The sequence below is a fragment of the Nothobranchius furzeri genome, chromosome 18, assembly GCF_043380555.1.
Source record: "Nothobranchius furzeri strain GRZ-AD chromosome 18, NfurGRZ-RIMD1, whole genome shotgun sequence".
NCBI lineage: Eukaryota > Metazoa > Chordata > Actinopteri > Cyprinodontiformes > Nothobranchiidae > Nothobranchius > Nothobranchius furzeri.
In genome coordinates, this window is record NC_091758.1 from 9721483 (window position 1) to 9735613 (window position 14131).

Sequence of the window (14131 nt, forward strand, 5' to 3'; positions counted from 1 at the left end):
ATTCGTGATTTTTAATCTTGAGAGGCGCTATATAAAAGATTGTCTTCATCTTATAATAATAATAATAATAATAATAATAATTATTATTATTATTATTATTGTTGTTATTATTATTATTATTGTTATTGCCAAGCTTCTGCACAAACTGAGGGAAAGATGGAGAATTTTGGAATTTATGACTAGGAAAATCGCAATGTCAAGTTTCATGACTTAGTGGACTTTGTTAATAGACAAGCCAAAGAAGTACTGCATCCATTGTTTGAGGGCATAAAGGACACAATGTCAAGGTGTCAAGCTATAGGGCAAGTGGATGAGAGGTTGCACAGCAAAAGTGGTACTAGGAAAAGCTTCACCAAAGCTGCAACTATCGCCAGTAACCAAGAGGCTTCCCCAAAGCCAAAGAGTAAAGTCAGTGGCAATCAAGTCTGTGCGTTTTCCAAACCCTGTATTTTCTGTCAAGGTGGCCAGCATGCTATGGAATAAGACTCTTCATAAAGACAAAATAGACTTCCTGTGAACAAAAGGTCTGTGCTTCAGCTGCTTTAAACATGGACACGTGAGTAATGCATGTAAGGAGAAATTAAGCTGCCAAGCCTGCACACAGTCACACCCAACAGTGTTACACATCAAAGTGAGACCCGGTACTATAGAGACAGAGCTTGAAGTGGAGTCACGAGAAAACATTGGAAACCCTTCAGAGTCCATTGTGAATGAAGATGTGGGAATGGATGGATCAACTACTGGTGCTGAGAGTACAGAACACATCTTAGCAATAGTTCTGGTTCCAGTTAAACACAGAATGAGTCGAGTAACCCAAACATATGCCTTTTTCCTAACCCTAATCCTCAACCGCCTGCTTCTGCACTGAAGCGTCAAGGACAGAATTATATTTCGCTGGCAGGAAAACACGTATCTTACTGAAAACTATGGGAGAACAAAAGGTGGTCAACAGTCAGATTGTTTCTAGCTTGGAAATAACCCTAACCCCAATAAGCAGCATCGATAACAATGACTTTCTAGAACTCCCAGACATGTTCAGCCAGAGCACCATCCCTGCATCTGTAGTTAACATTGCTACACTAAATGTGGCAAAGTGGAGAAACGAGGGCCCGGGCGGGATTCGATCCCCAGACTCCCGGGTGAGAGTCATGCGCGCTTACCAGTCAGCCAAAGGGACATCCCCTTGGCGAAGTAGTCAGGGTGCATGATCAATCAGGACACTGTGACAGGACGCTCACACTGCCACATAAGGTATGTGAACAATTGGACCCATCTTCAGCAGGTGTCTATCCCAAAGATTGATGCAAAAATTGGACTCATTATAGGCACTAATGCACCCAAAGCTATTGAACTCTGGAAGGTCATCACAAGCAAAAATGATGGTCCTTATGCTGGTTAAAACCAGGCTTGGCTGGACTGTCAGTGAACCCATACATGAAGACACTTCTAATAAATCTACTAGGGACTGATACAAGTTTCAGCAAACCGCATATCAGTCAGTAGACTAGACAAACTCTGGACTCAGCAGTTCAGAAGTGACTTTCCTGAATGTGAAAAGGAAGACAAGTTGGAAATGTCAAGGAAAGATCTGCAGTTTCTCGACATGGCAACACTGTCAGCTACCCTGGTGAATGGACACTAAGTATCGTCCTGCCACTGCGAAACAAAAACATCAAAATGCTCAACAATCGTGAAGTTGCTGTACAACGAGCTTTAAGTCTTAAGTGGAAGTTTATCAAGAACGCTACATATCACACAGAATATTCAGCCTTCATGAGAGACATTATTAGCAAGGGCTATGCTGTAAAGGTACCCAACAAAGATCTCAGCAAACACAAAGGTAAAGTCTGGTACTTAGCGCACCATGGGGTCTATCACCCCAAGAAGCACAAACTCTGAGTAGTCTTTGACTGTGTAGCGTCGTACCAAGGCACCATTCTCAATAACAAACTGTTACAAGGGCCAAACTTTACTAGTACCCTACTTGGTGTCATTACAAGGTTCAGGCAAGAAGTGGCAATCACGGCAGATGTGGAAGCAATGTTCCACCAGGTTAACCCTTTGATGCATAACGGTCACTACAGTGGACAAGTACTCAAAATTGTTATTTATTTGTTTTTGCTACTAAGCACAGCTGTTGAAGACTTTGTTGCATTTGAGCCCCTCCATTTGGACTTCAGTAAGCCAAGCCAACATATTTCATGCTCAGAATGCACACTGTCCACTGAGGTGGACATGTAATAAATTATTTGTAAATTATAAAATTTTACAAAAAATATTTGTTGAAATTTGTTTCATTCACACCTAAATATGAATGAAAAAAATGTTTAAAAAATCATGGTTGAAGATTTCATAATTCATGCATCAAAGGGTTAAGGTCCTTGATGAAGATGCTGACCTTCTGCAGTTTCTATGGTGGACATCAGGTGACATCAGCCAGGAGATGGATGAGTACAAGTTGGTTGTACACCTGTTCGGTGCAACGTCATCGCCGAGCCGTGCCAGCTTTGCCCTGAGCAAGAGTGCTAAAGACAACAGAGATCAGTCAAATTGCCAAGTAGTCGAAACAGTGCCGCACATGTTCCACGTGGATGACTGCCTAAAGTCAGTTTGCTCAGAAGACGATACCACTAACTTAGTGCTGTACTATGTGACAAAGGTGGATTCAAACTCATGAAGTGGATAAGCAATAGCAGAACAGTGCTGTCAACTATCTCAGAGGAGTAGAGGGTGACAGAAGTCAAAGGCCTTGACTAGATTGTTGACGCACTTCCTATAAATAGAGCTTTGGGGGACACTGGTGTATCGAGTCTGACAGCTTCAAGTTTAAGATCATCATGTCAGATAAAGTTCAGACTAGGAGGAACATCTTCTGTTTACAACCCGCTGGGTATTCTAGCACCAGTTATACTGCTGGCAAAGAAAATCTTGCAAGAGCTGTGCAGAAGAAAAATAGGCTGGGATGTTGTCATTCCAGATTACCTTGTTCGTGAGTGGCACAAGTGGAAAACTCAGTTTCTCCAGCTTGATAGTGTCAGCCTTCCAAGATGTTTTAAGCCGGCTGGCTTTGGAGAGACAGCGTTCAATAAACTTTGCCAATGCCAGTGAAGAAAGAAGGCAGTTGTATGGATGCTTAAAGTTTAGAGCATTCTGCTAATGCTGTGTCACAAGAAAAAAGAGTTGAGTACTACTAAAGCAAGCTATTGTTTGCCACTGCCAAGAAAGGATGTTTGCTAAAGAGGTCACAGCACTTCAGCAGTGTGAATGCATGAAGAGGAACAGCAGCTTTTTCAAGCTCAACCCAGTCCTTGAGCAAGGCATTTGGTAGGCTAAGCAGAGCCACATCGCCCGTAGAGTCAAAGTGACCAGCAATTCTGAACAAAGTTCTTTATGTAACAACTCTGATCCTCAAAGACCTCCATGAGTACATGGGTCACAGTGGTCACAATTATGTTCTAGCCAAGTTGAGGACCAAGTACAAGTATTGGATTCCTGGAGCTAACACCACTATAAGGAGAAATCTGTCTAAGTGCATTATCTGTTGACGTATACCTGGAGCTGCAGGACAGCAAGATATGGCTGACCAACCACGAGATAGAGTCCTGCTGGATGACCCTCCCCTTACAAACACTGGAGTGTATTACTTCAGGCCATTCGAAGTGAAACGAGGTCGAAGCACAGTGAAAAGATATGGCGTTATCTTTACGTGTCTAACAATTCATGTAATACACTTAGAGGTGGCGGACTCGTTGGATACGGATTCCTTTATACATGTTCTTCGTCGCTTCATAACTAGCGGAGGCTTGGTACAGATCCTTCGCTCAGATAACAGAACCAATTTTGTCGGAGCCGAGCGCAAGCTCAGGAGAGGCATTGACGAGTGGAACGTTTCTCACATTGAAAGCACACTACAACAATGTGGCATTCAATGCATGTTCAATCCTCCCACTGGTTCCCACCCTGAAGGTGTCTGGGAATAAATGATTAGGTCAGTGAGGAAGATCTTAAGTGCCACCCTGAAGCAACAACCACCGAACGAAGAGAGCCTATGCACACTGTTGTGTGAAGCAGAGTCTATTATCAGCAGTAGGCCAATAACAAAGGCATCAGATGATCCAAATGACTTAGAAGCTCTTACGCCCAATTACCTCTTGCTTCTCAAGACCAAGCCTTTTTGGCCCCTGGTCTTTTTGACAGACAAGATGTCTACGCCAGGAGAAGGTGGAAACAGATCCAGTATTTATCTGACATAGAGGTGAACCAGGGAATATTTGCCGCTACTTCAGGAGCGTCAAAAGTTGTCCCATCCGTCTCGCAACTTCGCCATTGTGCTTATCATTGATGACTCAACCCCATACAACTCCTGGGTCACACGAAAGGTAATCCAGACAACAATTCTACAGACAACAATGAGACTCATTACGAAGATTTGTTTCCTGCAAGAAGCTGATTAAAGCATCTGCCTGCAGAGACTGATAAGGAAAGACTGTCTACACAGAAAGACTTTGATACTTTGGCTCCACATGTTTATTGTTTGGTAATTGTGGTTTAATTTAGGGCCGGTATGTGGGAGCCAAGTTTGAGTTCATATTTGTTTAAGTCTAAAAATAAGTTACTCTGTTTGTTTGGTATAAGATGTGTTTCATTTTTGCTAACAAGTCATAAATAGGTAATTTCATAGAATATGTTAAGCCAAAAACAATTTTATTTGTGTATATGTTGATTTAAAAACGTTATTTGCTAAAGAAGTCTTGTTTTGGTCAATTCATGTAGGGTAGTAAATAGATTACTGTCACTTTAAGAGAAAGGCAGACACATGATAGGGCCTTTGAAGCCAGTTACGTCCAGCTGAGGGTCGTGAATTGTAGAACAATATGGTTTTCTTACCGTAGCATTGTTTTATTTTTTGAGGAAAACTCATTTTGGATACTCCTGTAAGATTACAAGCTGTGGAATAAATTGTTGTTATCTTTTAATCTTAGTTCTGTGGAAGTTTGTCTCCTCATCAGTTAACAAGCACAAGTAAACCAAAGTTTGAAGCCATAGCCGGAAAACTGAGCGTGGGGTAGGCACTGCTAGCCGACGATCCTTTGATAACCGGAGCGGCTGGGCTGTGACGTAAGCCTTTACAAGAGGACTTAGATATATAGAAGCTGTACCATCCAGGCCTTTGTATGCTACTGTTAGCGATTTGAATTTGATGCATGCAGCTAACGGTAGCCAATGGAGCTCAGTGAACAAAGGGGTGACATGTGCTCTTTTAGGATGATTGAAGACCAGGCGCGCCACTGCTTTCTGGACCTTTTGAAGAGGTCTCACAGTACAGGCTAGAAGACAGGTTAGAAGGGAATTGCAGTAGTCGAGGTGGGAGATGACAGTAGATTGCACTAGGTCGGAGCTGGGTGGCATATTGTGTTAGGTATGATCTTTCATAAGTTATGTATGTTATACTGTACATACATTGCATATGTTGTGCAACATGGTCTTTAAAGATCAGCAGGTGATCAATCACAACACCCAAATTTCAAACTGCCTTTGAAGGAACCAGAGATAGGGAATCATTTTGGATTGAGACATTGTGCCGTAAGGATGGTTTCACTGGGAACAGTAATTCAGTTTTTGAGAGGTTGAGCTGGAGATGGTGAGATTTCATCCATTTTGATATGTCAGAGAGACAGTTTGAGATTCGTGCGGATACTGTGTGGTTGTCCGGCGGAAATGACAGATAGAGCTGGGTGTCGTCAGCATAGCAGTGATAAAAGAAGCCATGTGAATGAATGATCTCACCCAGTGAGGTGGTGTATACGGCAAAGAGAAGAGGTCCTAGTACAGAGCCCTGGGGGACTTCCGTGGCAAGATGGTGAACAGCAGTGGATTGTCCGAGCCAAGATACATTGAATGATCATACTGTTGGGTACAATTTAAACCAGGTGTGTGTTTTCCCTGTGATGCCCATGTAAGAGAGTACGGACAAAAGGAAGCCATGGTTGACAGTGTTAAATGCAGCCGATAAGTCAAGCAGAGTACTGCGGATTTGGCTCGCTCTAGCTTCTTTTAAGGTTTCTGTCACTGAGCTGTTTTGGGGGAGTGGCCATTTTTAAACCCAGATTGGTGTGGGTCAAGCAGACAGTTTTGTGAGAAGTGCTCTGTGACCTGCTAGAAGGCCGCCCATTCAATGATTTAGACAGAAATCGGTAAGGCAGGTCAGTAATTCTCTGCATGATTTGGAGGAAAGGAAGGGTTTTTGTAGCAGCGGTTTACCCTGAGCATGTTTGAGAGGTGGGAAATGCATCAGGTGTTAGTGAAGCATTAATCACGTGTGTGACTGCTACTGTGGCAGCAGTAGATTGGAGCAGCTTAGTAGGAATGGGGTCAACTAGGCGTGTGGTAGGGCAGCTGCATGTGAGAAGTTTGGACACACAGTTCTCAGTGAGGGGTAAATGAAGAAAATGATGCAGTAGGGCTTCAGATGGTACGGCTAGGAATACTTTGCAGTAGCGAAGGCTCAGGAGTGACCAGTTCAGTAAACTGCCCATAACTGCCACTTTGTCAGTGAAAAATGAGGCAAATTTGTCTGCTGATAGATTGCTGGTAGGTGGTGAAGGGGGTTCAGTAGAGTTTTGAATGTCAAAAATTGTTTCTGAGTGTCAGAAGTGCTGAGAATTAAGGACAGGAAACCTGATGAGCTAGGATTGTCCAGGTGAACATTCATGTCTCCAAGGACCATTGTGGGACAGTCATGCTCAGAGATGATTTATGATGAAGGTACTAATCCTGATGATCCAAATGCATGCTTTATGGCCAAAAGGGCTTTGATGTTACTTTGGTACCATGATGTTCCTTCAGACGTTTCACGGAGACATCTCTCATTCATTCAGACCAAAACTCCCTGTGTTAATTGAAAGTTTTAAACGCAAACACTCACAATCTCAAAAACCAAACAAAAATGGTTCCACTCTGTGTGGATCTGGTCTATTCAGTTTTTACATGAAAACATCTGATTTCCTATGTAATATCCACCATGGTGGGCAGCGTAACCCTACTCACATCAGAGATAAAGATAAAGAACTCGATGCTAAATACTTGCAGCCTTCTTACAACCAAGGAGAAAGTCTGCCTGTCTAAACTTGAAAGTGACACGATTGCAGTTCCTCCCTCATCCAGTAGGGGCTGGTTCCAGAAAGGAGCAAGTCCCCATTGACTCCCACTGGGCTTCAAGTAATTTCTTCAGAAACCTGACGGGTGATGCTGTGGGGGCTCTTTTGGTTTCGACAGGAAAGTTTATTCAGCCACCCCATTTTGAACTTTTAAAACATGCACGTAGGTAAGAAGTGCTGATTTGCTGCCCTTGGTGAGGATCTGCTTGAGGTGTTGCCAGAACACACACAACAACAGGAAGGTGTGTTTGGGTGTATCTGTAAAGTGGAGTTTCCCTCTCAGCTGCTCGGGCACACACTGAGCTCAGTGTTAAAAGCTCAGAGACTCCTACTGTTTGTGTCCAGATGGACTGGAAGAACCCCTGGACTCCCTGAAACATTGTGATGAATGTGCAAACGTTAAATGCCAAACCTAATAAATTATTATACTGAGGAAGGTTTTGAGGCAACGTGAGGGACAATAGATCAGGAGGCATTTGATCACACTAACGAGGTGGAGAAATAGAACCAGCGATGTTCACAGATACTACTCTGACAGCTTTGGTGGTGAGAGGATGTTTGTGAGTGTGACAACGCGATCTTTATCCTCTGATTACTATGCAGCTGCAGACTTTTGCAGGCTCCACTTTGAAGTGAGGAGCTACAGATGAGAGAAGAGAGTACTTTGATGTGAGCAAAAGAGAACAATGTCTCAGAGCGCTGGCAAACAGCACCGCGTGGCTTCAGATCCAGAAACAGAGCAAGTTGCTTTCTTGGGTTTTTCTTTTGCTGAGTCAAAGCGGTAATTAATGAAATACGTATAATCAATTAGAACTGGAAGAAATAAGCCAGTGAGCATCCAAATCCGATGCCTGAACACCTCACCTGGCTCCATTCGATGAGGAGGAACAGCGCCGCTACTCTGACCTCCTCCCCGGATGCAGGAGGCTCATTTCGGCTGTTTGCATCCATACTTTATTTTCTGTCTGAGTCTGAGCCTGGGTGGAGGAGAGAAATTCTACAATTCTATATGAAAAAACACTTCAAACCATCACAAAAATCCCAAATGAAGGACAATCTCTGACCACAACCATACCATAAAAGCGTTAACGAATCTCAAACAACACCAGAAGCAGAAACCAGTCAGCCAGCGATGTCAGCCATGATGTCAAACACGGCTCCGCCCCTCCTGCTGACATCACCGAGACCACAAACAGCTGAGCTGTTGTTGTTGACATTGGGATGGGAGGTCAAATCAACCCAGAAACACAAGTTGTTCTCAGCAGAGAGCAGGCCACAGGGCGTACGCATGCTCCTGAAAATCATCGTTTCCCTGGAAACGGTCCAGTGGCTCTATTAGGATGTAATGAATGTGCTTTTTACCACCCACACATGTGAAGGTTTTATGTTACCATGGTGGCATCCGTTTGTCTGCCCTGATTGGCTGGGATGGATCTCAGAGCTGAGTTACTGGGTGTGTGTGGTGGTGGTGGTGGTGGGGGGGGGGGGGGGGGGTGCTCAGGTGATCCATTTATGCACCACGTAGGTAAATGGAACCTTTCAGCATGTGGCTCTAGTGTGCTCATCTTTTAGTCCAGTTATTTCATTAAAACAGACTTTAATTAAAATCATCAGAAACATTTTAAAACATGATAACGAGACAACAAGTCTGTCAATTAACCCGAAACCAGAGGATGAATTAAGAAAGATGAATCAGTGACATCACGTGTGTGTGTGTGTGTGTGTGTGTGTGTGTGTGTGTGTGTGTGTGTGTGTGTGTGTGTGTGTGTGTGTGTGTGTGTGTGTGTGTGTGTGTGTGTGTGTGTGTGTGTGTGTGTGGCTGCAGCCCCTCCAGGAGCCTGATCAGGACTAAATGACCGCAGTGAGAGAGTATGCTGGTTTTGAAGCGCCCTCTACTGGTAGTAAATCTGCTTTACATCATCACAGGAAACAACTTTACACTAAAACACAGTTTATAAAAAATGGACACATTTCTATTCTATGACCATAATTATAAAAACAACCTGTTTAATACTTCAGATAAACGTGCTGGAAGCTTCCTGGGGCCCAAACTGGGACTCTCATAACGAACACACCATGACAAGAAAATTAATACAAAACTCATCTAATAAAAGATAAGTAACGTCTCACAGAAATAAAGGTTTGGGGTTATTGAAAACATTTGAGTCATAAATACTCAACAACTCGACTCTTCATCATCTCTAACTTAGAAAACGATTTTACGGATTTTCTACCAGAACTGAAAAAGCTCTAAACATGAAAGTGTTTATTTCTTCTTGTCTATCTACATGGAAGGAGAAATAAAACGTGACTTTCATCTTGATTTACATCCTGAACCTATCATGGCTCCATCATTAAAGAGGAGGCGGTAAAAACGAGCATCTTTGCATTTTCCTCCAAAAGCTTTTGTTTGGTTCCACTTTTGATTTCACGCATCTTTTAAACACAAAAACAAACATTCCTCTGGTTTTAATTTGTTGCCCAAGAAATAATTTGAATATAGAAAATAAAGATAAATAATGATATCAGTTATCATGATCTGAAATGCCTTTATGTTGGTGTGGTGAGTGAAGCAGGGGTCTCCTCTATTGAGATCCCTTATGTTAGAACAAGCTAACTGGTCCCATGTCTGTTTAGTTTGCATCGACATACATATATGGACAATGGGTTTCCATAGTCTCCAATAACACATTTTTGAAGAAAAATGGGAGGCGGCCACCACCGCCATTTTGACCGTGTCACAGGTTCCGTCAAGCCCAGACAATTCCACAAAAGGGAAGAGAGGAGGAGCTGAGGGTGGGGCTGTAAGGCTGGGATCAACTGACGACACCCGGTCGAACTAGCTGCAAGCTAACCTGAAGCTAATCCAAAGCTAACGCAGAGGTGGGAGCTAAGCTAACGGAGGTAGCCACCTAGCTACAACCGGAGCTAACTCTGTGGAACACCAGCGACCTGAAGCTCACACGGAGTTTGTGTGGAGGTTTGCGGTGCTTTTTCATGAAAACTATCTTTCTGTGAATAAAAAAGTATTAAATCGGTAAGTTTATAAGTTATTTCCTTGATGAAAATATATTTTGTTATGAGCAAGTTTTCAATATTTTTAACGTACCGTATTTTCCGGACTATAAGCCACTCCGGAGTTTAAGTCGCACCAGCCATAAAAAGTATAATGAAGAAGAAAAAAACATATATAAGTCGCACTGGACTATAAGTCGCATTTTGGGGTGAAATTTTATTATTTTTCTTACAAAATCTGAGACCAAGCGTTTCACATTGCAAGACAAGTACCGGTAACAATAACAGAATAAACAACGCAGCACAGCAGCGCGCCACGGTCTCCAGTAGAGGATGGCGGTGTTTCCAACCCTCCCAGCGGGACAGGGGAGCTCATTCCTGGGTCGGAGCCGGTCCGCAGCAGCGGGGTGTAGCCTACATAATTTGGTATATAAGTCGCTCCGGAGTATAAGTCGCAGGACCGGCCAGACTATGAAAAAAGTGTGACTTATAGTCCGGAAAATACGGTAGTTATTAGTATTTGAGATAAATTAGCAGACTAAATACATTTCATATATTTCTAAAACTTAATACTTGTTTATATCTCATACAGCCAAGTAGCCTTTATTCTGGACTCAGTACAGTTAGTCTGTGACAAAGGTTCATGACAGTTATAAGGGTTATACTGCTTTGACCTGGTGAACTGGCTCTCTTTTAGCTGTGTTCGCTCACAAGGATCCAAAATCTGAAGACAGAATCCTTCCACCTACTGTATCCTGCTGCGCTTGCTCCACTGCTGGCCATGCCTTTCCTCCTCTCCTGGTTTCTACAGATAAAAACGCTTCTGAAGGTAACAAACGTGAGTCGTACCGTTTCCCCGAATGAATTCTGACCCTGCTCTGGGTTCTGTGTTAACTATCAGCAGGCGAGGCGGACATCCTGCCACTGAGACACAACAAGCAGCAGAAATGCAGCAGCTACTCACCTAGTACCCTATTGTTAGAACTACGGGCTCCACCAACGTCAACGTTTTCCTCCTATGAAGGCGATCCAACACAGGAACACGCTTCAGCCTCTACTGTCTTGTTTATGCTACAATAATCGGGTGAAATTCAAAACCAGTTCAGTTTTAAGAAGATTTACAGCAGGAAATGAATTAACTTTTCCTTAGAAGTCCTCTTCAGAGGATCTGAACGATCCCTTTAACAAACTCCTGCCAGACTTGAGCCCTGCGTGCACCTGAAGCCAAACTACAGAAGGTCCAAAACGCGGCAGCCAGGTTACTGACTGGTACCAGGAGATCTGAACACATCACGCCTGTCTTGGCATCCCCACACTGGCTTCCAGTCTCCTTTAGAATTTCATTTAAAGTTTTGGTGTTTGTTTTTAATGTTTAAATGAGTTGGCTCCATGATATCTATCGGATCTGATCCATCCTTATGTTCCCTCAAGGAACCTTCGGTCAGCACAGCAAGGACTGCTGGTCGTTCCCAACCAGACTGGAATCTCGGGGGGGTCGTGCTTTCTCGGTACTGGAGCCGAGGCTCTGGAATGAGCTACCTACGTGTCAGGCCACCACGCTCGGCAATTCTAAGAGCCGTCTGAAAACACACTTTTATTCTTTGGCTTTTACTCAAGAGGAGTCTCGTTAACGGATGGCTTTGCACTTTTTGCTCCCCCACCTAGACTTTACCTGCATGTTTTTGTTGGTTTTTAAATGGTTTTATATGTTTTTATTTCTTCATGTTCATTTCTGTTGTGCGGCGCTTTGTTTGGTCCTTGGGCCATGTGAAGGCGCTATATAAATAAAGTTTAGTTGTAGTGAAGAGCTGCGTTTTGTTGCAGCTGGTGAATTTCACACACATAAAAAATCGTGGAAAGCAACAACAGTGATGTATAAAACACTGTTTTCATGAGTTGTTGTGGAATCTGTGCTCAGCTGTTAGTTCATCAGTCCTGTTGGATATAACTCAGAGGTCGTTCGGGAGGCCTCCGATGATCATTTATTACTTTTACTCAAAAGCAGCTGAACTAAATGGTTTCCATTCCTCCTCTGAACCCTGCTCACTAGAGTCGCGGGGAGCTGCTCTGCCTCCATCAGCCAGCAGGTGGGGGACGTCCAGGACAGGTCTCCAGTCTAATCACACGTCAGGAAAGGTTTCTGTTCTTCTGAATCAGAAACTTCTGCTGTAATTTGTACTTAATGCAACTTTAAACTCCCTCCACCCTTACAGCAAAGCGTGCTAAAAACCGGTAACTGTCCGAGGCTTGGCTTAAGGCTAAAAGGAGGGCAGCACATCGCTAGGCCCCACTGCTCAAACAGACAGGAACAAACATGGATTTCAGGCTGGTTCCAGTTTCCTGAAACAGCAGCATTAAGTGGCTCTCAGAGCGCGCGCCATCCCTGAGAAGGGAGGAGACGGACATGAATTAGACATGGAAGAGGAGCTGAAAGTAGGCCAGAACACTCAGAAACAGCAACAACCCACCAGGCTGAGGCAACAACCAACAAACAAAACAATCAGTGAAAATATTTTAATGAATTTTGTGCCAAGTTTCTTCTTGCGGTTTAGTCACAACACGTCTCAACGATGCCTCCTCTTACTCACAGCTAGCTAGAGCTGTCATGGTTGTGTTGTCCATCTCTCTGCACCCAGATGATAGAGTTGTGAGGGATGCTTTGTTACGTCGTGGTGAGAGTCAAGAAAATGTGGATTTATCACAACGTAGACAAGTAAACCAAAAATCTGCATGTTTTTTCTGACATCATTCAGCTCTACTGTCATCAGAACGACCGTGATAGGGGTTTGTGGCGGTCTGGAGCGTAGGTGTGTGTTTACACACACCAAGAACAACACTTAAGATGCTGATGAGCTTCCCAGGGGTCCACATGATGCTCATGAGGACCACAGATTCATGATTCACAGCAAACACCAGAACCTCATAATAGCAGTTAGCACGGTGGTGGAGAGCTGATGATTTGGGCCTGGTATTGGGTTGGACATGAACTCCTCCAATTACCAAAGTATTCCAGACACACATGTGAGAAGATCCATCCAACAGCTGGACCAAACTGGGTCATAGAGCACAACCACAGCAGCAGAGGGATCTCAGCATGGTTACATGAGTAGAGCCACATGGCAGCATGCGTCATCGTCTGAGTTAGACAGATGATCAAAGGCGGGAGACATTCAGACATCGCTGCTGCTATGGTGGACTCCACCGTTACCTCCTCTAACCCTGCTGCTGTAGCTGTGCCTGAGTGGGTCTGTTTGATTTGAACAGAACTACAGGTGTGTTACCTGTGGAGCTGCTTATTTTGTTTATTACCATCATAAATGAGTTTCTGCACGCTGAGCGAGGCCTGTAAAACTCTGTCAAGCAGAACCCTTCCTGCATCCTAGTCATGATTCTCCTGCAGGGCATTAAACCCTAAACCTGATCCAGCATGATGCACCACTGACTGAGGATCTGCACATGCTCAGGTTCCGCCTGCTGGTTTGGCAAAAGGGGGAAATTTACATCTGCAAAGTGCAAATAAATGATATAAGACTAGAGATGAGGCAACTGCCCTGCTTACAACAGCACAGGTGGTCTTTATGCCACAGACGAGCGCGATCATCCCCGTTGACAACAATAACAATAATAAAATAATAATGATAATAATGCAGCCATCGTCAGAGGAAAGCGATCAGCTGGCCTATGGGTTCCCTCGATCCCAGTCGGGCTGAACGGATTCCAGTTTAGAAATGAAATGAATAAAATCTGCATTAGAAACGGTCAAACATCTATAAAACAGTTACTTACTGTCCGAGGCCATTGCTCTCCGCGTTTATTCACAATTGACGGCGGAACGATGGGGAAGATCGGCGGCAGCATCCCCGCCTCTCTGCAGCCACTAGATCTATAAAACGAGCGCACACCAAGCGGTGGAGCGCCCCGCCCTCTCTCCGAACTGGACCGAACCGTGATTTTATTAT

The 14131-nt window shown here is 43.9% G+C and overlaps 1 protein-coding gene across 3 annotated transcripts in view; it reads right to left on the reverse strand.

Moving 5' to 3' along the window:
- syt16 (synaptotagmin XVI) overlaps window positions 1-14131 on the reverse strand; it is a 44529-nt gene extending 30398 nt beyond the window's left edge. For 2 of the 3 annotated variants that reach the window (XM_015969034.3, XM_015969033.3), the window contains exon 1: window positions 13959-14131. In XM_015969034.3, the coding sequence (XP_015824520.3) occupies window positions 13959-13971 (13 nt within the window). In that variant the 5' untranslated portion in view covers window positions 13972-14131. Of the gene's footprint in view, window positions 1-10921; window positions 11927-13958 lie in introns of those variants that run through there. The other variant, XM_054742061.2, reaches the window with a different exon arrangement.